Source organism: Petaurus breviceps, unplaced genomic scaffold (assembly GCF_028583685.1).
Source record: "Petaurus breviceps papuanus isolate PSGF00001 unplaced genomic scaffold, PetGlider_PUasm1.0 90847, whole genome shotgun sequence".
Lineage (NCBI taxonomy): Eukaryota > Metazoa > Chordata > Mammalia > Diprotodontia > Petauridae > Petaurus > Petaurus breviceps.
Window position 1 is genome coordinate 4,755,721 of NW_027187360.1, and position 22,825 is coordinate 4,778,545.

The 22,825-nt window shown below is 44.0% G+C and overlaps 1 protein-coding gene across 3 annotated transcripts in view; it reads right to left on the minus strand.

Moving 5' to 3' along the window:
• Window positions 1–22,825, minus strand: part of RIPOR3 (RIPOR family member 3) — a 53,366-nt gene that overhangs the window by 22,041 nt on the left and 8,500 nt on the right. For 2 of the 3 annotated variants that reach the window (XM_069072406.1, XM_069072404.1), the window contains exons 2-11: window positions 19,990–20,136; window positions 19,764–19,842; window positions 16,335–16,358; window positions 16,079–16,132; window positions 14,387–14,536; window positions 13,194–13,257; window positions 12,332–12,375; window positions 11,136–11,261; window positions 9,595–9,740; window positions 860–986 (exon numbers count right to left, since the gene is read on the minus strand). In XM_069072406.1, coding sequence (XP_068928507.1) covers window positions 860–986; window positions 9,595–9,740; window positions 11,136–11,261; window positions 12,332–12,375; window positions 13,194–13,257; window positions 14,387–14,536; window positions 16,079–16,132; window positions 16,335–16,358; window positions 19,764–19,842; window positions 19,990–20,136 — 961 coding nt within the window. Of the gene's footprint in view, window positions 1–859; window positions 987–9,594; window positions 9,741–11,135; window positions 11,262–12,331; window positions 12,376–13,193; window positions 13,258–14,386; window positions 14,537–16,078; window positions 16,133–16,334; window positions 16,359–19,763; window positions 19,843–19,989; window positions 20,137–22,592; window positions 22,642–22,825 lie in introns of all 3 variants that reach the window. The other variant, XM_069072405.1, reaches the window with a different exon arrangement.

Genomic DNA, 22,825 nt, shown 5'->3' on the forward strand with positions numbered 1-22,825 from the left:
AACATGACTAGCTATAACTTCACTATGACAGTCTTATCTCTGCCCTCGGGGATGGAGCATAACAGCAACATGATTCAGTGAAAATAGCACTAGGCCAGCCCTGGTGGAGGACCTGAGTTCAAAGCTGGCCTCAAATACTAGCTGTGTGACCCTGGACAAGTCACTTAACCCTGATTGCCTACAAAACTAAACATTTTTTTTAAAAAGAAAGGAAAGAGAAGAAAACAGCACAGGGTTTTGAAGTCAGAGGACCTCAGTTCAAACTAGCTAACTCTACCAACTATTACCTTGTTGACTTTGAGCAATTCACTTCATCGTCCAGGTCTTAGTTTTTTTGTCTGTTAAGTGGTGACGTTGGAATGGAACAGGCCTGTACAATCTGTGGCCCGTTGGCTGCTTATGGCCCACAGGCGTGCCAAAGGATTTTGGGCAGCCCACAAAAAAAATGAAGAGGATGTTTTCTGCTACATGTTTCCCGGGGCCACCTGAAATCCTTTGGTGGGCCACAGGTTGTGCTGGCCTGGACTAGTCCTCAAAGGATCTTTTCAACTATAAATATCTTATTCTATGATAAGTCTGTCTTCTTTTTCCCATGTGATGAAAAGAAAGGGAACTATCGAGATGAAAAATAGCAGTAAGAGCTGTGTTGGTCTAAAAATGGGGAAGGAAACACTAGATTGGCCACATACTGAACTCTCATCTTTTCCATCCTCTGGGCTCAGATGGTCACAGCTTCCCCACAGTGAGGCTGGGACTGGATGAAACGGCTGTACTCACCAACCAGTACAGGGAAGGTATCCATAAGGATACTGTGCTAAATTGGGGGGAGGGGAGGAGAGAAATGGTCTTAAATACTCACAAGATAATACTTTTCCCTGAAGCTGGGGGTATTCGGAGGTGTCCAGTTATACAAGGAGCCTTTTCTGCTGCCCACAGAAAACTTGCTGATTCCAGGGGACACCAAGAAGTTCTCTGTGTCAAATGGGCTGGGAAGGCAGAAGAGAGAGGTCTGGGTGTTAGCCAAGCCTCAGGGACATCTCCCTTTGCGAAAAATGAAATGAAATAAAAAAGATATTACTGGAATTTTAATGTTTCACAGAAAACCTCAACAGGCCCTTTTTCCACTTATTTATCTGTACCTGTGCTATACTGGGGCCTTCCTCTAACATCATTGTTGGAATACTGGTCTACCTTAGAGATGTGATTACCAGATAATTAGGTCTTTTGGGGGCAGCTAAGTGGTACAGTGGATAGAGTGTCACATATAGAAAGACATAAATGCGGGAATTTGTTTACTGGGTGTTTTTTCTCCTTTTTTCAGTAGTGATGAGAGTATGGGAGAGAAAATCTATTTTTTAATAATTCATTAAATATAAAATTTAATTATTTTTAAAAAGAAAGAAAAGCTGCTCTTTTGTGTTAACAAAGTAGCTACCCATTGGGGCAGCTAGGTGGCACAGAGAATAGAGCACTGATTCTGGAGTAAGGAGGACCTAAGTTCAAATCCAGCCTCAGACACTTAACACTTATTAGCTATGTGACCTTGGGCAAGTCACTTAACCCCAAGTGCCCTACCTTCCCCCCTCCAAAAAAGACAAAAACAAAGTAGCTACCCATCAACTGAAGAATAGCTAAATAAACTATGGCACATGAAATTAAAGGAATATTACCCTACTGTAACAATGAATATGATGAATACTGAGAAACATGAGAAGACTTACATGAACTGATGCAAACTGAGTAAGAGCCAAGAAAATCAAATACACAATGACTTTAACAGTAAAAATAGGTTGCTTACTCTCTCAAGGAAGGTGAAAGGGTGGGAAGGAGATAGAGAATTTGGAACATAAAATTTTTTTAAACGATTGTTAAAAATTGTTTTACATGTAATTGGGAAATAATTAACAAAATAAATAAATATATATTTTTAAAAAGAATGAAAATAGAAAAAAACACCACAAACAATTGAAAACAAATGTTGAAGGGGAGGCCAGGTGAGTAAGAGCACTGGCCCCAGAGTAGGGATGACCTGGAATCAAATCGGGGCTCTGATACTTAGCACCACACCCAGAAATAACTGGCCGTGTAACCTTGAGCAAGTTACTTAACCCTGATTGCTTAAAAAAAAAAAAAGAAAATGAATGTTGCAAAATTACAAAAAACAATTTTGACCCAAAGAGGAGACATAAGAAAACATTTCCCTTCTCACCTTTGTAAAGGTGGGGAGAGGGTCATCCCATAGGTATGGAATATTATATATAATTAAGTTTTTTTAATGTATTCATTGTTTTTTTTAAACTATGCAATAATTTAATTCTTCATTATATGGGATGGTTCTCTGGGAAGGTAGAAAGGGAAAAGGATAAAGGGAGGAAATATAGGTGATATAAAAACAAAATCTATCAATAAAAATTTATTGTTTTTTAAAGAAAAACATGAAGCTGCTATATCCATACAAAGACAAAATGCCAGGCAACGGAAACTGGTGGCTCCACAAATGAACTTCTTGTTCAGATCCTTCTATTTCATAGCAACCCACATTACCCGTGCCCCATGCCAGTCAAGCTCAGGTCAGTTCAGTACCAGGTCTTGGTTGGAAGATAAAAAATTGCTGGGCCATGAGGCCATAGCCCCATGCTTCCAAGAGCCTGAAAAATCTAGACATGACGGGGCAAGCTAGGTGGCACAGTGGATAGAGCACTGACCTGATCTCAAATCCAGCCTCAGACACTCACTAGCTGCGTGATCCTGGGTAATTCACTTAACCCCAACTGCTTCCCCCCCAAAAAAAAAATAAATAATAATCTGGACATGAGGAAGAGACTAACCCTCCACAGTAGGACCTGGGAAGAAGATAAAGCTAAATAACTCTCTCCCAACGGACCTGGGATGGGGAAAGAAAACCATTTAGCTTGAATATATCATAGTTGAATACAGGCAACCCTTGGTGCAAGAGCTGAGGCCACTAGTGGAAAAGAGTAGAAGGAGACCAGGGAGCAACGGGCCAGCTCTGTCACTTCCTTCTCTAGATCTCCCTTCTATAAAACAGGGAAATCAGGGGATGGAATTAGATCAAGCTTCTTAACCTGAGACCCCTAGAGTCTGCTGGGGAAGTGGGAAAAAAATTCTTTAACTTGGATGGGAAAAAAAAAGAAATTACATCATTATTTTCAATAACCTTTGGTTTCCTCTTTAATCTTATGTATTTTATTTTGTGCATTTAAATACTTTATCCTTAGGAGTCCTTAGGCTTTACTAGATGCCCATGGTCATTCTGTCAAACAATGACACCTCCAAAAAGTAAAGAGAAATAAATGATCATCTCTCCAAGCCTCAGTTTCTCAACTATTCAACTTCCCTGGTTTCCTTAGAGGTTCAGCTAAGGGCCCCTGGTACCTGGGCACTAATCACAGTCTAGTTTGAACTACATGGCTACTTCTTTAACCTCTCCAGGTATTTGTCTCACTTCCTTAAAGTGCCAACTCTGGCCCAGGAAGACCAACCCACCCCCTACCCCCACCCCCCGCCACACACACACACACCTTGATGTCTGCTGGAAAGTCCCTTCTATTCTTTTAAAGGTGCCATTGCTTTTGGGGACCCCTGTGCTCCTGCTCTGGGGAGTCAGCTTTACAGATCAAAGCTTGCACTGTGTGACCCTGGGCAAGTCACTTACCCCTATTTGCCTCAGTTCCTCATCTATAAAATAAGCTGGAGAAGGAAATGACAAACCATTCCAGTATCTTTTGTTTTTTTTATTTTTGCTTTTTGGAGAGGGGAGGGCAATTGGGGTTAAATGACATGCCCAAGGTCACACAGCTAGTTTTTTGTGTGTGTGTGTCAAGTGTCTGCGGTCAGATCTGAACCCAGGTCCTCCTGACTCCAGGGCCGGTGCTCTACTCACTGTGCCACCTAGCCACCCCCCAATCCAGTATTTTTGTAAAAAACAAAAACAAAAACCCACCACTCTGAAATGGGGTCATATCGAGTCAGACATGACTGAACAATTACTGAGTGCCATGAGAACAGACAGGCATTATGCCCTCCCAGAAAGTTCTGGTGGCATGGAATCTATAACCCATACACTCACAAAAATGTCCTCTACAACAGACTTGAGAAGACATCCTCAACTGAAAGCAACCCACAACCACATTCTGCTTTCCCCAAGAGCCCTCCCAAAGGCTGGGGCTTTTACATCAAGCCCAAATCAGCCTCTGTGGCTTCAACAGCTGCTGGTTTCTAGGGCCAGCCAGATCAAATGCCAGAGGCTATGCCAGGAGCTATGCCTGTGGCTATGGGGGGGAGGCATGGTGCCAGGACGCCTTTTGGGGAGGGAACTCTGCCTGTTGCTGCCAGGTTCTGAGATAGAACTCCCTTCCCCCCCACTGGGAGAGACTAAAGAGCTGTCCAAGTGGTCCAAACTAGTGTCAGTGCCTGTCAATCCAGGATCCTGGGCACCAGGGGCACTCTGCCTTTCTCATCCCTGCTGAGCCTCCTCCAGCCCTGGGCCACCTCCCAGGACTCTAGCTCAAGGTCCACCTCCTCAGGAAGCCTTCCTGGACACTGCAGCCCACATTGGTCGCTTCCTGTCTTGTATGCACCCTTCTGAAACTGCCTTACAAATCAAGCAACAAGCAAACACCTGTCCACTTTTCAAAAGCCTGGCACTCTGCTAAGCACTGATAGTGTAAAGACAAAACTGAAATGATCTCTGCCCTCAAGGAGCTTATATTCTAATGGGGAGACAATGTGAGCATCAACAGACACATACAAAGTAGACACTATTCAAGGTATAGTAGGGGAGGAGGCATCAGCACCTGGGGTAGAGACAGGAAAGGTCTCTCTCACAAGGTGGCTGACAGAGCAGAATCTTGAGGGAAGCCAGGAATTCCAAGAGTGAAAGTGAGGAAGGAAAGATCCCTCCAGGCCAGTGGAAAGGCATGGAGATGGGACATGAACACACTCGAGGGAGGCTTGGACCTCAGTGCCAGGAAGTAACTAATGTGCAAGGAAATTAAGCTATAGAAAACTAATGTAAAGCAAAAAAAAAAAAAAAGTGTGGGGGGAGATACCATAAAATATAGAGGGGGTTAAAAAAGCTTACTGAACAATGAAAAGTTGCTGGGGCAGTTTTTACCAAGTGAAGAGAAAGGTGAAGGGGTCAGAGCCACAACTGCCTGGACCAGTACAGGGAAGAATAAATGTTTAGTGTGAGACAGGAAGGTGCAACATCTGACAACACAATGAGAAATATACATGACATCTACCATTTGGGCAAATCATCTCTGGGAACCAGTTTTCTCTTCTGTAAAAGGGCATTGGTCAGGGTGAACTCTTAAGGCTCCTTCTAGCTCTCACGCGGGACCAATCACTTTTTGTCTCAGGCCTTTGGTTTCATTTGTGTCAAGAACTCCCGATATGGAAACTCTCTCCACTAATGCATATCTTCAGTTGGTCTTCAAGTTCCTAGACAGCTGCCTGGGGGGCACTTGCTGTGATGCAGGCCATATGTGTCAGAGGCAGGACACGAACCCAGATATTCCTAATGCCAAGGCCAGCCCTCCACCTATTCTGCTGAGCTGCCTTTCTTCTTTGAGCTTACTCACTGAAAATCTACACAGTCAGCTTTCAGATAGAGAGATAGAAAAACATAGATATATACATATACACATGTATCTATACATAGTCAATCCTCAACATTCATGCAATTAACTTTCGCGATTTCAAGCATTCATACGATTTTATTAGTAACTTCATTTTCACTCTTGTTTGTAAGCACACACATTCTCAGTTATGCATGGAAGAGAAAAAAAAAGACACCATGTGTTAGTTTGTAGCAGCAAAAAGGAGGAAAGTTTTCATGAATTCACTCCTGAACATGCTAAAATAATCTCTCAAGTGTGGATGATGAGAGAGCTGAAAAAAATGGAAAAGCAACAAAGTTTGTGGTGGAATGGGGGGTCGTCAGCAGCCTAGTGAGCAGCCCACCTCCCCGGCAGATGTCTTGCTGGTAGAGGGCCCAGCTGGACTGGGCAGTTCTTCCCCCGAGCTTCCCTGGCCCCTCCCCCCAACCCTCCTGCAGTTTATGGCTATTTCTTGGTTACTGTGCTAGGAAAAGTACATATTATCAGAATCAATATTTCGTTATAAAGAGTTACATGTAGAAAAGGGCATTTTTCAGCAATGTCTAGCACATGATTATAGTTTTTGGCGGTTGTAGGAATCTAAGCCCCTATTTCCTATAGGCTCAATGTATAAACATTCTCATTTTTTACTTTTGTACCATAATCTAGGAGCTTTACCCCCCAAAAAAGTTAAGGGCTATACAGACACAGACACACACACACATATATATACACACACATATGCACACATGACATATTTCAAAGGTGATTTGCCAATAATAGATGTATATACTTTTATTATCCTGCTATTTTGTATTGTCACCTTCCCCATACATAGCATGTAAGTATATGCATGGAGTCAGTATATTATATGAAATTCCACATATGGTTTATGAAAATATGAAATGTGTTATATGAAATACTGACTCCAATTGTGTGCTGATTTTCAATTAAGTTCAAAGCTATATTGTTGTTGCTGTGCAGTCGTGTCCAATTCTTTGTGACCCTACGGACCATAAATTATGGGGTTTTCTTGGCAAAAACTCCAGTGAGTGGCTTGCCATTTCCTTCTCCAGTGGATTAAGGCAAACTGAGGTTAATCAACTTGCCAAAAATCACACAGCTAGAGTGTCTGAGACTAGATTTGAATTCAGGTCGTCCTGAAAAGGGAGGAATGGTTTCCAGCCCTTTTTCCTCTAAAAAGGAATAAATGCTGTAAAGAATCAGCTGCAGCACAGGAGAGTAAATGCCAGGTGTGGCCCCTCCTGGCCCTCCCATAATCCGCAGCTAGGGTGATGTCCATGTTCCTGAATCACCATAGCAGGTGCAGCTGCTATGGCAGGGGGTAAGACGAGGGTCACAGCCACACCCAAGAAGGCAGACTGAGGATGGGGATGATGCTCCCTTCAGTCCACCCTTCTTGCTGCTGTCCCATGTGAACTGTAAAGCCAGGGCCCAAGGCCCATCATGGTTCTCCCTCTTGCCCTGTCCAGATGCTTTTGAGATTTTATTAAATCTCTTGACCATCGCAAACTGATCCAATGAATACCCACTTCAATCAGGACTGCACATTAATCCACTATCTTAGACAAATCTTTTAACTTCTCTCTGCCCTAGTTCCTTCATCTGTGAGATGAAAGGGTCAAACTAAATAATAACTAGCATTTATATAGTACTTTAAGGTTTGCAAAGTGCTTTTCAAACATCTCATTTGATCCTTGCAACCACCATGAGAGAGAGGTGCTATCATCTCCATTTTACAAATGAGGAAACTGAGGTAGACAGATCAAGTGACTTGCCTAGGATCACACAGCTAGTCAGCACATGAGACCAGATTTGAGCTCAGATCTTCCCAAATTCCTTCCTGAGCACCTAGTCACCTATAACCAAATCATCTCTAAGGCCCCAGCCAACTCTAAATTCTGCCATTCCCTGACCTTTCTCTTACCCAGGGGGCATGACTTTTCACCATGACTCTAAGTGTTGCAAAGCAATTTGATCCTGACAACAACCCCATGAAGTGCTATTACTGCCCCCATTTTACAGATGGGGAAACTGCAAATGAAAGAGGTTAACTCTGTAAGGACCAGATTCATCAACTGACCCCAAAATCTGCTTAGTCCTGCAAGGTATTCTTAAATTCCTGTCCTTCTACTAAGAGACTTGCCCATGGTTACCCAGCTAGTGAATGTCTGAGACAGGATTTGAATTCAGATCTTTCCAACTCCAAGTCCAACACTCTATCCACAAGCAAAATGCCTCAAGAAGCATTAGGTCTTTTATAAATAGGAGACATTAGCATAAGATCTTGGGAAGGGAGCAGGGAAAAGAAAGATGGCAGTGGCCCTGCTACTAACTTCTCTAATGTGATCTTGGGCAAGTAATAACTTTTCTCCACACTTCGGTTAAATTAAAATGATTGCAGACAGTGGGCATCTAGTCCAACCTATTCCCAAACAGGAATCCTTCATACAGCAACCATAATGGTCATCTACCCTCTGCCTAAAGAGCTGCAATGATGGAGAACCACTACCTCCCAAAGCAGAAATGGAATTTTAGGAATTTTCTCCTTCCATCGAGCCAAAAAGCGAAATAAAAAAACACCCTATGATTCCTACCCCTTGGTTCTAGTTTCACTAGAACTGAGCAGAAGACTGATCCCTCCTTCTTCACACCTGCCTTTCAAGTATTTGGAGATTAGCTACCCCATATACCTCTGGCTAAAACATCCCCACACAAAATCTTTGTATGGCCTGACCTCTAGTCTCTTTGCAGTCCTGGGTGACTTTCCCAGGATAAATTCCAATTTATCAATGACACTTCTAAAATGTGGCATCCCAAAATGAAAAGAACCAAAGTACAATGGGACTTACCTGGGTACAGGAATACTGGACACTGCCTCTCAGTACACCCCACAATCACGTTTGTGTTGGCTGCTCTTTCACCCTTGACTCCAACTGACCTTAGAATCTACTAGACTTCCAGATTTTCCCCCTATGCCATGCCTCCCCTTCCTGGACTTCTCTACCTAATCAGAGGCCTCCAAAACAGAGCTGAAAAGCACTAGGGTCCCTTTTCCTCTTAGACTCTATACCTATGTCCAAGCTGAGACACAGCATGCACTTTCTTCACCAGTCTGTGGTAGGTACATCAGGCAAGTGTCTCTGCCTAGGGGGATCTCTGCCTAGCCTCCAGCTAGCTTCACAGAAGTCTAGCTTCACTTAGGAGAAAAGACTTCTCTCTTCCCCCAGCAAGAAAGGGTAGTAAAGACTGAGCAGCAAATTACCAAAAAGACACAAAGACACAAAGACACACACACACACACGACACCAGGATGTCTTTTTTGTGTTGTTTTTAAAGTATATTAGGTCAGGTCTAGCCTGACCTTTGCCTTTTCATATCAGTTGTGAATAAGTGACTAAGACTCTGGGGGCAGGAGCAGAAGGAGAATAAGAGATTTTTCATCCTTTCATTCTATCCTTTGTATCCCATTCCTGAAAGTTCTTGCCCCTGCACAGAGTGGAACCATTCCGCAGTCTTTCGACTGTAGCAGACGAGGTTGGGGGTAGTTGGCCAAGGCTGGAATCCCATGCTCTTCTGCCCAAAGTAAAACAGGCTGGGAGCTGGGGGAGGGAGAGTGTGCTACCCACTCACCCATCCCGATCAACAGAACCATTCCTAACGGAAGGTGTCTTTCCCCAGAGTAAATGGCAGGTAGCGCTGCTATGTGTGACAGGGCCACAGGGGGGAGCCACCAAACCCCATCAGAGGCACAGGGTTGAAAGCTTTCAGAATCCTTTTGAGGCTGGTACCTTGGGATCCAAGGAAGGCCACACAGGGGGATTTTAGTTCAAGGAGTCCGTTCTGTGGACAGACAGAGGCCTTCAGTTTACTGCTTGGGAACCATGGAGAATTTTAAGGACTCTTTTGTGGGGATGATAGGGGACGGGGTGGGAGGGGTTATACTCACTTCCAGGTAACTTCCAGCTGTAACTTAATGGTCCCCAGTTCTGTGATGTCCACAACGATGGTCTGGGGCCGAGTAGTGAAGAAGTCCTCAAGTTCACAGGTCACTGTACCAACCAGCAGTGTAGACAGGCCTCGAAGCTCCATGACCTGTAGGGGATATCCAGCAGCCCTAGTCCCTTGGCACACTCCCAGACATGGCTGGGACTGAGCAGCAGATCAAGAACCCACATGCAAGAGAGAAGGAAGGGTGACCTGAAGCCAGGCCTTGGGGATCCCACTCCCAACTACATGCTGCCAAATTGAAGGGTCCTTCACTCTCATTCTTACTTGCTATACATCTATTAAGCATCTATTTATGTACAAAACATTAGGAACATTCAAACACTGTTCTTAAAGTATCTATAAGCTAATAAATGGGGGGGGAGGGGAAATGTACCTAAATAACTCCAATACAAGGGAGAATGTGAGATGCACAAACAAGAGATCCAAAGGAAGATAAAAGAGAGCATTTCAACTTGTAGAAGAAGGAAAGATATCAGGGAAGGCTTCCTGGAGGAGGTGACATCCCACTTGGGCCCTGAAGGAAAGGAAAGACTTCTAAAGGAAAACAGGACCAGAGTAACCCAAGGTATGTACAACCTACAAAAGCAAAGAGTAGGAGATAAGAAAAGTAAGGTTAGAGACAAATCAGAAGACCTCAGATGCCAAAATTGGGGATTTATGTCAGTTTTAGGCAATTAATGGAACTGAAAGGAAAGTGTTTTGTCAAGTTTCAAATACTGTGTAAATGTGATTTATTATTATTATTATTATTATTATTAGGCCACAGAAGGTTTGGGGGTTTTTTGTTTGTTTTACATAGAGAAGATTGCTTGTCAGGAACTTGTGAAAGAAATTAGAGAAGAAAAAGACTGAATTCAGGAAAAGCAGTCTGAAAGAGGTTCTGGAGTCAAACTCTCCCATTTTACAGATGAGAAAAATGAAATGCAGAGAGATTACGTGATTCACATAGGGTCATACAGCAGTTAGTAAATGTCTAGAGCAGGCATTATAATACAGAAAGGGCCTGCACCAGGGTGGTGGCAATTGGGCTATGCTGTAAGCTCTGGACCTTGGCATCTGAGTAGATGTATTCATTCCCATTTTTTTGCCTTTTTTTTTTGGAGGGCAATTGGGGTTAAGTGACTTGCCCAAGGTCACACGGCTAGTTTTTGTGTTGAAGGTCTGAGGCCAAATTTGAACTCAGGTCCTCCTGACTTCAGGACCAGTGCTCTATTCACCGCACCACTTAGCTGCCCCGCCATTCCCATTCTTTCCAAAGACAGTTCAGACCACAGTCCACAAAAGCTCTGGAAGTTGCCTCTTTGGTTGCTTGTGCCATACTAAAAGTCAAGGGCTCTCCTCCCAGATAGGTACAGGAACCACAGGAAAAAAAAGAGAAGCAAAGATGCTGGGAAACAGAGGCCTCATCTGTGAATTCACAACCAGGTGGCTCACCAGCTCTGGGGACCCTCCTCCTTTCTCCCTCACAACCAACCTTACCTTGATTTCAAAGTGCTCATGGAGGGTGGGGATGAACACTTTCTCCTCTTCATCCCAGGTCTGGCTATCATCAGTCTCAATCTTGCCCTTAAGCTTCCACCTCTGGCGACCCAGGCGGATGAATACCTGAGGGGGGAGGGGGGAGAGAGCCACGTCAGCACCTTTTCTGATTTGTTCTTGGGAGTGGTTAAAGAGATCCAAGCTAGAAATAACCTCCCAGAGCTGATGCAGAACTAGGAGAACAATGTCTAACAACAACACTGTAAACACAACCAACTTTTAAAGCCTTAAGAATTCTGAGCAATGTGATGACCAGCCATGATTTCAGAGGACCAGTGATGATGTGTACTCCCCCACACCCCCCAGCCTAGAGATGCAATGGACTCAAGGAGCAGAAGGAGATGTGCTTCTTCACATGTGGCCAATGGGCAAATGTGTTTTGCTTGACTCTGCATTTTTGTTACAAGAATTTTGGGGGGTTTCTTCTCAGTTAGAAAGAATGAGAGAAAAAGAAAGTATTTATTCATTGAGAAAAAAATTCCAATGACTGCCCAGGAGAGGAGGAATATAACACTGAATGTGCTGAGAAGTACCAGGTGCCACTTCTTAGGAATGATATGGTGGAAATGAAAACCCGCGTTGTCTAAAGACGGGCACAAAGACTGGAAGACAGGAGACGTGGGGAGAACACAGCCATCCTCAGGTCCTTGCAGGGTGGAAGAACTGTGTTGCCCCAGAAGGCAGAGCTGGAAATGAGGAGAAGGTACAGAGGCAGACTCCAGACTGACAACGAGAAGCTAACAACTAAAGTAATCCCCAAGCAGGAGCAGCTGGTTCCCCATTGCTGGAGGTCTTTACATGCTGGTTGGATGACCAACTTCTGAGAGCATCGCTAAGGGAGCTCCTGCTCAGCCATGGGTTAAACGAGATGGCCTCTGAGGTCCCTTTCACAGCTGAGATGCCGACTCCCACCAGCATTTCTACCAGTGTCTGCTGAAGTCTAAAAATAAACACCAGAACTAGGGTTGGTCTTTCCCCACTCTTGTAACCAGCTGTTCTCTTCAGGAGCTGAGCATCTGGACTATATGAACAACTAGGAAAACATCCATGTGGTCAAATGACTCCTTAGGTGGAGGAGAATAATCTTTGCGTTAGTCACCTAAGCAAACAGGTTACTTACTTTGTCTTCTCCCTACCTCATATTGGTCTCCTGGACATAGCCGTGCATACCCCACCAGCCCTGGAAGACAGATATTTACTTGTTAGTCCCCTTCTTCAAGTGGGTGTTCTCCTACCACCCCTTCTAGCCACTAACTAGCAATATGACCTCAGGTGAGTCACCCCTCTCTGGGCCTCAGTTCCCTCATCTATATAAAAGGTCCCTTCTGGGAGCAGAAGAGGCGGAACTCTGAGAAATGGCCAGTAAAACAGTCCCAGGCACCAAGAGAATAACTGATTTTAAGAAATTGCCCAACATATTATTATAAACAAGGATAAATCAAAAACAGCTCATGTTTTTCAACCCAGCCTTACGGAGTAAGGTAGAAGGTCAACCAGGTCAACCCAGAGATCCAACCCACGGGACTCCCAGCAAGAATCCAAGAAGAAAAAAAGACAACCTCTCCTCTCAATTAATTCCAGGCAAAGTTTCCATAGAAGCCAAAACAAAGCTAGAAGGTAAAGACAAGAAGCCCAAGAGAAAAGGGAATGAGCAGCTTGCTGACAGGTCCCAGGGTAAGCCAACTGCAGTCTAGTGTGGACTCTCCACTGTGCTATGTGTGCTGGCTTCTTTGTGGAACCTGGAACCCAGACACTTGCTCATCTGGAGTAGATGGTACTATGGTAGGCAAATTCCCATCAAGGCAAACTAAGAGAATTCCCAGGACAGGACTTGAGGGTGGTTGCTAGGCACTCTGGCCATCCCAAAAGTTCCCCCTCCTGGTCACCCAACTACTCCTTGGGGAGCCTGACTCATTATAGCCAATTAAGAACATCTAGTCGGGGTGGGGAATGTGAGCTTCTACCTTAATCCTATCCTGAAGCACAGCACCTAGTTACCTTTCATCTTGACGTGAAATTCCCCCAGGTGCACTTCCAGGGCCGCTTCAATCAAGCACATGTCCTGCAAAGCCCCACAAGGCACCAAGTCATCAGGCTGCCCATCTCTGTTCCTTTACCACCGTCCCCTAAGTCTCAGAAACAGCACACCCTTCCCCATTCCACCCCAACACCCATCTGGGAAATGACTGGAGATTCATAGGACAGCATCACACCAGAAATATTACAGGCATCCACCCCTGCCTCCAGTCTCCCTCTGCTTAAGTCCAGGACCATGAGGACACTAGGAAGGGCTGAATTCTAAGAAGTGAAATGAAAATGTTTTTCTTTCTTAAAAAAAAAAATCTTCTCTGTTTGCTCACAGTAGTAAGTTATGTGGAGAAAAGCACCCTAAGGCATCATAAGAACACTGAAGGAAAAGAAGAGAATGGAATAAGCATTTATATAATGCCTACTATGTGTCACGCACTGGGCTAAGTACTTTACAATTATCATGTCATTTGGTCCTCCCAACAATCTTGTGAAGCAGATGCAATCATTATTTTTATTTTACAGCTGAGAAAACTCAGCCAGAGAGAGGAGAGAAAGAGAGAAAGAGGAGAGAGAGAGGAAAGAGAGAGGACAGAGAGAGAGAGAGAGGACAGAGAGAGAGAGAAGGAGGGGGAGAGAGAGGAGAGGAGAGGAGAGGAGAGGAGAGGAGAGGAGAGGAAGAGGTTCTATGAAAATTTCAGAGTAAGAAGAGGTTATTTTCACAACCAGGGAGTGTGAGCATATGAAGAGACAAAAAAAAGCTATCTCCTCACCTTCAACCTCCCCCTTGCCTACCACAGGGCACTTAATATTTGTTGAATGACTCAGAAGCCTTTTCCCACAGACCGGTGCAAACTGTTCAAGGCCTGGTTCCAGAGTCAGAAATGTAGCTCATGTCAAAGAATTCAAGTCATGGAATTAGTATGTGGTAGATTGGGGGGGCGGGGAGGGGCGGGGAGGCAGCTTCACTTGGACACTGTAAGGACATAAGAGCTCAAATCATCTCACTAAAACAACAACTCCGGGGGCAGTTTGTCTATCAACTTCACAATTTCCATTTTTCTGGGTACTAGGGGTCAATCCCTTTTTATTTCAAACCCTAAAAGCTGGGAGAGGGGCCTCCTGAAGAGAACAGGCTTCCTCCCTCTCGCTCCATCTCCTACCTCAGTGCACTCCTGGAGGTTTCGGTACAGCTCCACCAGACTCTCCCGGGAAGCCTTCGTCAAGGGAGACAGAGAAAAGGCCTGCTGCATGTTGGAGGCACCATCTCGCAGCCTGCACTGGATACAGTAACCTTCATAGAGCTCCTCCACCTAGGAGAACAGACAGAGATATATACAGGATTTCCCTTCCCCTCCCCTCAAGTTTCTAGTCTTTGAGAGTCTATATCAGAAGTTAGAACAGGCGTCTCTGCCATCAGCACAGAGAGGTAGGAGTAAACTTTGTACCTAGGAGATGGTATCTATCTGCCTGTGTGAAGACACCTGGGCTCTACCAACCAGCTCTGGGACCTGGGAAAAGGTTTAGGATTTAAAAGGTGGGGGAGAGGAGAGAGGAGGGGGGAGGGGAGGGGAAGGAAACCAAACCAAACGAGTCCTCCTCTCCCCTTTTCCCCATCTTATAGGAAGAAATTTGATACTCAGAAAATGGAAACATCTTGTCCAAAGGCACATAATAAAGTACAATCTTGGGACTGAAACCTAGGCTCTGACTTTAAATATGATGTTCTCTCTCTATTAGATTATGGCATCACTTAGCCTTTCCCAAGTCTCAGTTTCTTTATCTGTCAAATGGAAGGTTCTCTGCCCTGCTTATTTCACATAGCTGAGAGATCAAATAAAATACTGAACAGGAAACCAGTTAGTAAATGTGAAGCACAAAATGTAAGTGACTATTCTTATTATCAAGATCTACCCAGGCCAAGAAGTTTGCTCTATAACTCAAGTATAACCACACCTTCAGACAGGAAGATGGAAGCCATAAGAGTTCTTCCAACATCTAGAACATGGCTCTAGACCAGATTATCATTTTTAAAACTAAGGACATTTTCGTTAGAGATCTCAAATAGAGACTTTCTCCAGATGTAGGAGGGTGGAAGTTTGAGGCAAGTTCTCTCCCAGGCTCCCAATTCCCAGCCTTGGCCCATATAACACACACACACCACACATAACACACACACATAATACACACACACACACACACACACACACACACACACACAATCACAGCTAGAAATCATAGCTTTCTCCAGTTCTCCAGCAAGGCAGGCTTGACTACCCCCAGAGAGACAGCCAAGGTGGAAAGACTTCAACGGGCCTGTCTCCAGTTCATTCCCCAAGTCCTTGCCAGAATCCACATGTTCTTTCAACACTCCCAGGCAGGGGAGGCATGTTGGTGTCTCAGAAAGCAACTCTCTCCCTGCTGGGCAATCCATGCTTACCAGCCTGTCTCCATCGAGATCCCTCCCTCCAGTCCCAAACAAAGTCACTCTGAGGCTACAAGACTAAGCAGACAGCATCTGGCAACCAGGCTACCTAGAAGTCTCAACTATCCCCACCCGGCTCCACAGGCATGCTACATAGGAACTCATTTCCAAGAAAGCTTGATAGATGAGCACATCTGGCTAGTCAACTCTAAAAGAGATGCTGTAAGGAGAGGGGACACCAGCATGCAAAGTCCCAGGCTTTGGGAGGTAGAGTAGGTCCAGATCATCTGGGCAATGTTGAACCAACCATCTTCCCTGGGAACATAAATGGGAATTGGTCCTTAAGTCACTGCCATCCCTATAGATCTGGGAGGGATCTAGGACTGCCTCCCCACTCACCCAGTCTCCCCAAAGGACAGCCCAGTCTGACCTTGCTGATGTGGAATTCCATCTTCCGAATATGCCTTTCCACGGAGCGTGTTTGCTTTCAAGAAGGAGAGAAAAAAATAACCTCAATTGTGTTCTGTCAGCAATATGTGGCTTCTACCCTAATTTCTCATAACCCCAGTTTTATAGACAGACAGACACACCAGACACACACACACACACACACACAATGACTTGTTCTGTCCCCTCCCCTTCCCCACTCTACTTTCCTTAGTCACCTAAGAAACAATTATACTTACCTTATCCAAGTCATAGTAGAATGCCTGTAAAAGAGAAGACCTCTCAATATAAAGCATGCTACCCAGGACCCTATCAGACATGGGCTTATTTTCAGAATACATGGACTGAGATCCTCCAAGATGTCTCCTCTTCAGGACTATTTAACGGGGCCATCTCCAGTCATCCTGATCTATATCTCGCCACTGGACCCAGATGGCGACAAGAGAAGAAAGTGAGGCTGGTGACTTTGCACAGCCCTGCCTCGCTGTAATCCAATTCACTTGCAAGTCATGGCATCACCTCCTTGATGTCATGGTCCTCTTCAAGAACAAAGGACAAAACAACAACTATTTCATAATCTTGCTTGTTTCAGGGTGAAACGTTTTTATAGCATGCCCTTTGAGGGTCCCCTAAAATCGAAATCTTCAAAATACAGTCAGAGTGGGAAGGGAATAGAATTCCTCTGCGTTTAACTGTCTATTTTACATTGCTGTTTGACAGAGGTTGAAGAGGCCAGGGAAGGCAAAGGAGAGAAAGCCAGAGCACTAGGAACTACAGTAAAAAAGCTCTACCAGAAATTAAGATGAAACATCTCTGAAACATTGATGTCAGTGAGAAAGACAGACAGGATTCATAGCAACTTGTCGGGAGCACATCTACCAAGCAAAGTGAAAGGAGGAATTTGACATCCAAGAAAGAGTACCAGACTGGGATTTGGGGCACCCAGGTGTCAGGCGCCATTCTTCCACTAATTTATGGTGTAACACTGAACAAGGCAATTCCCTTGGCCTGTTTCCTCATCAGTAAAATAGGAATGATTCCTGCCTGCACAGGCTTGTTGTAATGTTTAAAATATAAGACCCAGGGGCAGCTAGGTGACGCAGCAAATAGAGTACTGGCCCTGGAGTAAGGAGGACCTGAGTTCAAATGTGACCTCAGACACTTGACACACTAACCGTGTGACCTTGGGCAAGTCACTTAACCCCAATTGCCCTCCAAAAAGAAAAAAAATAAGACCCAAAGAAGAAGGCAGGGTGGTATCATGCTAGACCACTAATGGTCACCAATACTAACTGCATGACTGGGGGCAAATAAGTCACTTGCCCTCTCTGACACTTACTTTCTTCACACAACTATAAAACAGAGATAATATTCAGAAGAGTTAACTGCCTTGCAAGACTGTCCTGGAGTTTGAATGAGCGCAAACGTAAAATGTTTGGCAAGCTTCAGGGTGCTTTGTGAATGTCAGCTATTAAATGGACACAGAATGGTCATGTATGTGTGATAATGGTTGTGAAGGTGCTTTGGACAGTATGTTACAGTTTACAAATGTTAATGGATTGTTACTCTTAGAAGTGATCCTATGCTATAATCAGGGTTCTGCCTCAGAACTTGAGAAGAATATGGGCGTAGAAAAGTTTGCCAGTTTCTCATATAACCATCTGTAGGCCTGGACCTGATTGCCTTGTCTTATATGAAGGGTAGGGTGGGGAGGTGTCAGGGACTATGTGGTATTGATTTCTCTTCCCACTGAGCTAGCAAGGAGAAGAAGTTTTAATAATCTGGTTTACAAATGTGTTCCCAGCTAAACTGCAAAGTCTGTTTTTTAAAAGCCCATGGGGAAGGAGAAAGTTCCCCCCACCCAATCATGTCAGAGGTAGAAGAGAAATCAATCAACATTTATTAAGGGCCTACTATGTGCCAGGCACAGTGTTACACACCAGAGATACAAAAAGGGGCAAAAAGACCACCCTTGCCCTCAAGGAGCTTACAATCTAATGGGGGAGACAACACAAAAACAAATCTATACAAAGAAAGCTACAAATAGGATAACTAGAAAATAATTAACAGAGGAAAGGCACTTAGAGACTAGCCAGCTCAACCTTTTTTTTTTTGGAGGGGGAAGGCAAGGCAATTGGGGTTAAGTAACTTGCCCCAAGGTCACACAGCTAATACCGTGTTTCCCCGATAATAAGACCTATCCCAAAAATAAGCCCTCCCCTTACTGTGTAAGATTCCTCTAAAATAAGCCCTCCCCCGAAAATAAGCCCTATTGAGATTGCTACTGTAGTGAAGGTGATCCCCTGCGCTACACGCTACATTACGGTACCCTCTGTATGCACCGTCCCCCCTCCCCACCCCGGGTGAAATGCACGCTGCGCTCCAAGCTGCATCCAATCAGGGCTGCAGCAGTGAGCGCATCATCCTGTTCTTCCCCAGTGATTTGCTTATTGAATAAAGGTACATTTTTTTGTTCACATTTGCCTGTTTATTAAAATTGCTGTCAATGTTCATTAAAATAAGCCCTCCCCTGAAAATAAGCCCTCTGGTGTTTTTCTGTCCAAAAAATTTTAATAAGACAGTGTCTTATTATCAGGGAAACACAGTAAGTGCGTCAAGTGTCTGAGGTCAAGTTTGAACTCGGGTCCTCCTGACTCTAGGGCCAATGCTCTATTCACTACACTACCTAGCTTCCCTATCAATCTCCTTATTTTACAAGACTGGGAAATAGAGAAATATTAAGTTAAGTAACCTGTCCAGTGTCACAGGTGACAATCAGTAGAACAAGGATTCAAATCTAAGACCATAGTACAACTCCCTCATTTTTACAGATTTTACTGGAAATTAAGTCAGCCCAAGGAAGTCAAACGACTTGCCAGAGGCCAAAGAGGCAGGAGGCAGGATTTGAACCCAAGTTCTCTGAATCCTTAATCAGTGCTCTCATTCCCCTTTAAATATTGCCTTTTGACTTCAAAAAACACACCTTGCTTTCTTTGTAATTGAGAATATTTGTGTGTTTTGACATAACTCTTTATTTGGTATTTTTGGGGTTTTTTTGGCTTTCCTAGGCCTGTTTCTGGGAAGAATGTTGAGGAAATTAGCTCTCTTGTGGGCTGTCCCTCCTCCGTCTTCCTGGAACTGCACTGGAAGAACTCTAACTTCACTAGTGGCCTTCTTGCCCTCATCGTGTTCTCATCTAAGACTCAGCACAGGAAGAAAAGAGAAGCCAGAATGAGCAGGTGGCCCAGAATATTGGATTTTCTTTGTCACTTCTTCTCTGAGATAGAACCGTCACCGTTTTCCTGGTGTTCATAATTCTAGCAGTCAACATTTATTTAGCACTTACAAGGTATTCCCCAAAATGCTCTACACACAGTATCTCATGTGATCCTCACAACAAGTCTGTGACTAAGAGGCTATTATTGTCCTAATTTTACAGATGAAGAAATTGAGGCTGTGAGAAGTCAGTGCCTTGCTGAAGATCAGAGGGTTATGAAGTATCTGTAGTAGGATTTGAACTCGGGTCTTCCTGACTCCAAGCCCAGCTTCTGGCTACCTAATACTAGCTAATATCTATGGTAGCACTTTAACATTTGCAAAGATTTTTGCATATTTGATCTTATTTGATCCTCACAACCACAATTCCTTAGTCACCCAAATACTCTTACTAGTCTGGAGTTTCTTCTCATGTCTTTGTGACGGCCAGATAGGTAATCCAGCTCAGCCTTCTGGGCACAGAGATATTCCCTGAAAAGAGGAACACAGAAGAGGAACAGGGTTTAATCTACAAAATGAGATGGTCAGAAAGAATTTTAACTAGCAAACAAAACATGGAAAAACAGTCACCCCCCTCCCTTGCCCCCTCACCTCACCCTCCCATCCCCACAGTCTTACTTAAGGCCTTTTTTCAAAGCTTCAAATATTCTCTTCACTTGCTGAGGCTTGGGGTCCAGGCATGGGGTCCCCTTACGCCATGTAGCATACACCTTAGAGGACTTCATGGGCATTTTTGATCTCATCGAGTTTCTGTTGAGAGACTTCCTATAGGAGGAAAGGACACCCCCCCGGCCCCAGAATGGTCAATGCCTATAGCCTCAACACCCCCAGGCTCCCCTCAGCTACCTGCTTCTGAGGTGCCACGGGATTCGATAGAAAGAACCTTGGACTCGGAGGCAGCTAGCTGGCTCGCCACCAATGACAAGGGGATTCTCACTTCCAGGTCTCAGAGCACTTTGACACATATCATGTTCAAATGAGATAACAGAGTCCATGAAATAGATGCTATCCCTAATTTACAGATGAGGAAACTGAGGCTTACACAGTTTGAATGACTTGCCCAAAGTCAAGCAAGTAGTGAGTAGCAAAGCCAGCATTGGAATCCAGATCTACTGTTTCCAAATCCAATACTCTTTAACACTAGCATGCTCTCTTTCTTGATTGTTGTTTAGTCGTTTTTCAAATGTGTCCAATTCTTCGTGATTTTATTTGTTGTTGGTGGATTTTTTTTTGGGGGGGGGCGGTTTGTGGCAAAAATCCTGGAGTGGTTTGCCATTTCTTTCTCCAAGCTCATTTTACAGATAAGTAATTGAGGCAAGCAGGGTTAAATGATTTACCCAGGGTCACACAGCTAGTAAGTATCTGAGTATATAGATATCTGAGTAAGTATCTGAGGCTGGATCTGAATTTGGGTCTTCCTGACTCCAGGTCCAGCACTCTATCCACTGCATTGATTAGTTGCCCTGTACATCTACAGACTTACTCAATAAACCACATCTCCCAGGCAGGGATAGACTTAAGAAGCTTTAACCAATAAATAAAGAACATTTCTCTAGCCCATCACATATTTCTAGGCCTGTGCTGAGTGCTTATTCATAAAAATGAGTAAAACATTGCCTCTGCCTTCAAAGGGCTCCCTGTCCAGTGGGGAGAAAAAAAGACACACAGAAGTAATTCCCAAAAGAGACAAGGCAGAAAATAAAGGTGGCATCAATGACAGAGGCAAAGGAAGTTACTAAGGTAGGCTGATGTCCCTTACGAAGGCTGCCTAGGGAAGTGAGGCCGAGATGAGCCTCAGAGGATGGAGAAAGAACAAACACAGACATATGCAGTGACGCACGCACACACAGATGCACACAGACACACATGTGCACACACAGAGACAGACACACAGGTACACACAGACACACATGTGCACAGAGACAGACACACGTGTACACACAGACACACATGTGCGCACACAGAGACACAGACACACATGTGCGCACACAGAGACAGACACACACATGTGCACACACAGAGACAGACACATGTGTACACATAGACACACACACCCCCAAGGGCTTTCATGGTCGGCAGACAAAATTAAGTGGAAGCAAATAAGGTGTTCCCAGTGTAGAGCCTGACCTCTTGGAGCCAATAACTATGAAAACTTTTGAATGATGGAGGGGGCAGAAATGGAGGAGAAAGTAGCAATGTGTGTTGGTTACGTTTTTCCTACCTTCAGGGATCTGGGATAGAACAGGAAACAGAAAATCAATTTTTTGGTTCTAAGTGACTATCAAACACATCAAACTGCAATGAAGAATCATCAGATCACAAATCAAAAGTTGAAAGGGTCACTAGAGGTTGTCTAATCCAGACCCTTCATTTTACAGATGAGGAGTCAGATCCAGAGAAATTAAGTGACTTGCTCCAGGTCACTCAGGTAGTCAGCATTAAAGGCAGATTTGAACCCAAGACTTCTGATGTCAGAGCCAGCCCCCTTTTTCCACTGTCCCACAAAATCTCTAAATAAGAAACCCATTCCTGCAGCAGCAGCTTCAAAGATACAGTTGATCACCTTAAACACCCATTGTTACAACATTCAAAGGCAAAGATTTGGGATGGTCCCTAGTGATTAGTGGTAAAGGGAACTGACCTACCGGGATAAAAAAACACTAAACTTCCTTGATATTTCAAGGTTCTATGGAAAGCATTTAGATATTTCTATTTAATTTCAGCATCTTCCACTAGCGATAGTAGACACAACCAATTTTCATGGGATAGTAACTAGAAGGGACCTTGGAAATTATCCCACAACTCAAAAGTCTAACCCCCCTCATTTTACAGATGAGGAAACTAAGACCTAGAAAGGGGAAGTAACTTAGCGGAGATGAAACAGATATTAAATAGTAGAACTGGGACAGATGAACCTGGGTTTCTGATTTAACAATCTAGTACTCTTTCCATCATAATACATTTCCTATGTCTCCCAATGCTGTAGTATACACATACATACATATATACACATATGTGTGTATACATACATATATAATATATCAAATATATTTATATTAAATATAAAAATTTAATATAATAGATTTTTACATAACACATATTTGTGTGTGCGTGTGTGTGTATATATATATATACATATACATTATATATATATATATATATAAATTTTCTTTCCCTGTGGGAGACGAAACCAGAGATTATGAATTTCACAGCTTACATACCTCAGCAGCCCTTGAAGAGGCCATCCACCCTCTTCCTGTCAATATGTACCTAAGAAGTTAAAAGTCAAAATAGCTGGGCTATTCACATTTCCAGATTAGCAAGATACTGGGCATACCACAGGCATAAATTTTCTATTTGCTCAATAGACTGGAACTGATCTAATCTAGAGGAGAGCTAGTCAGACCACAGCCCAGCCAGCCAGAGACTGCTCTGAAAGCCCTTCAGAGAGGGC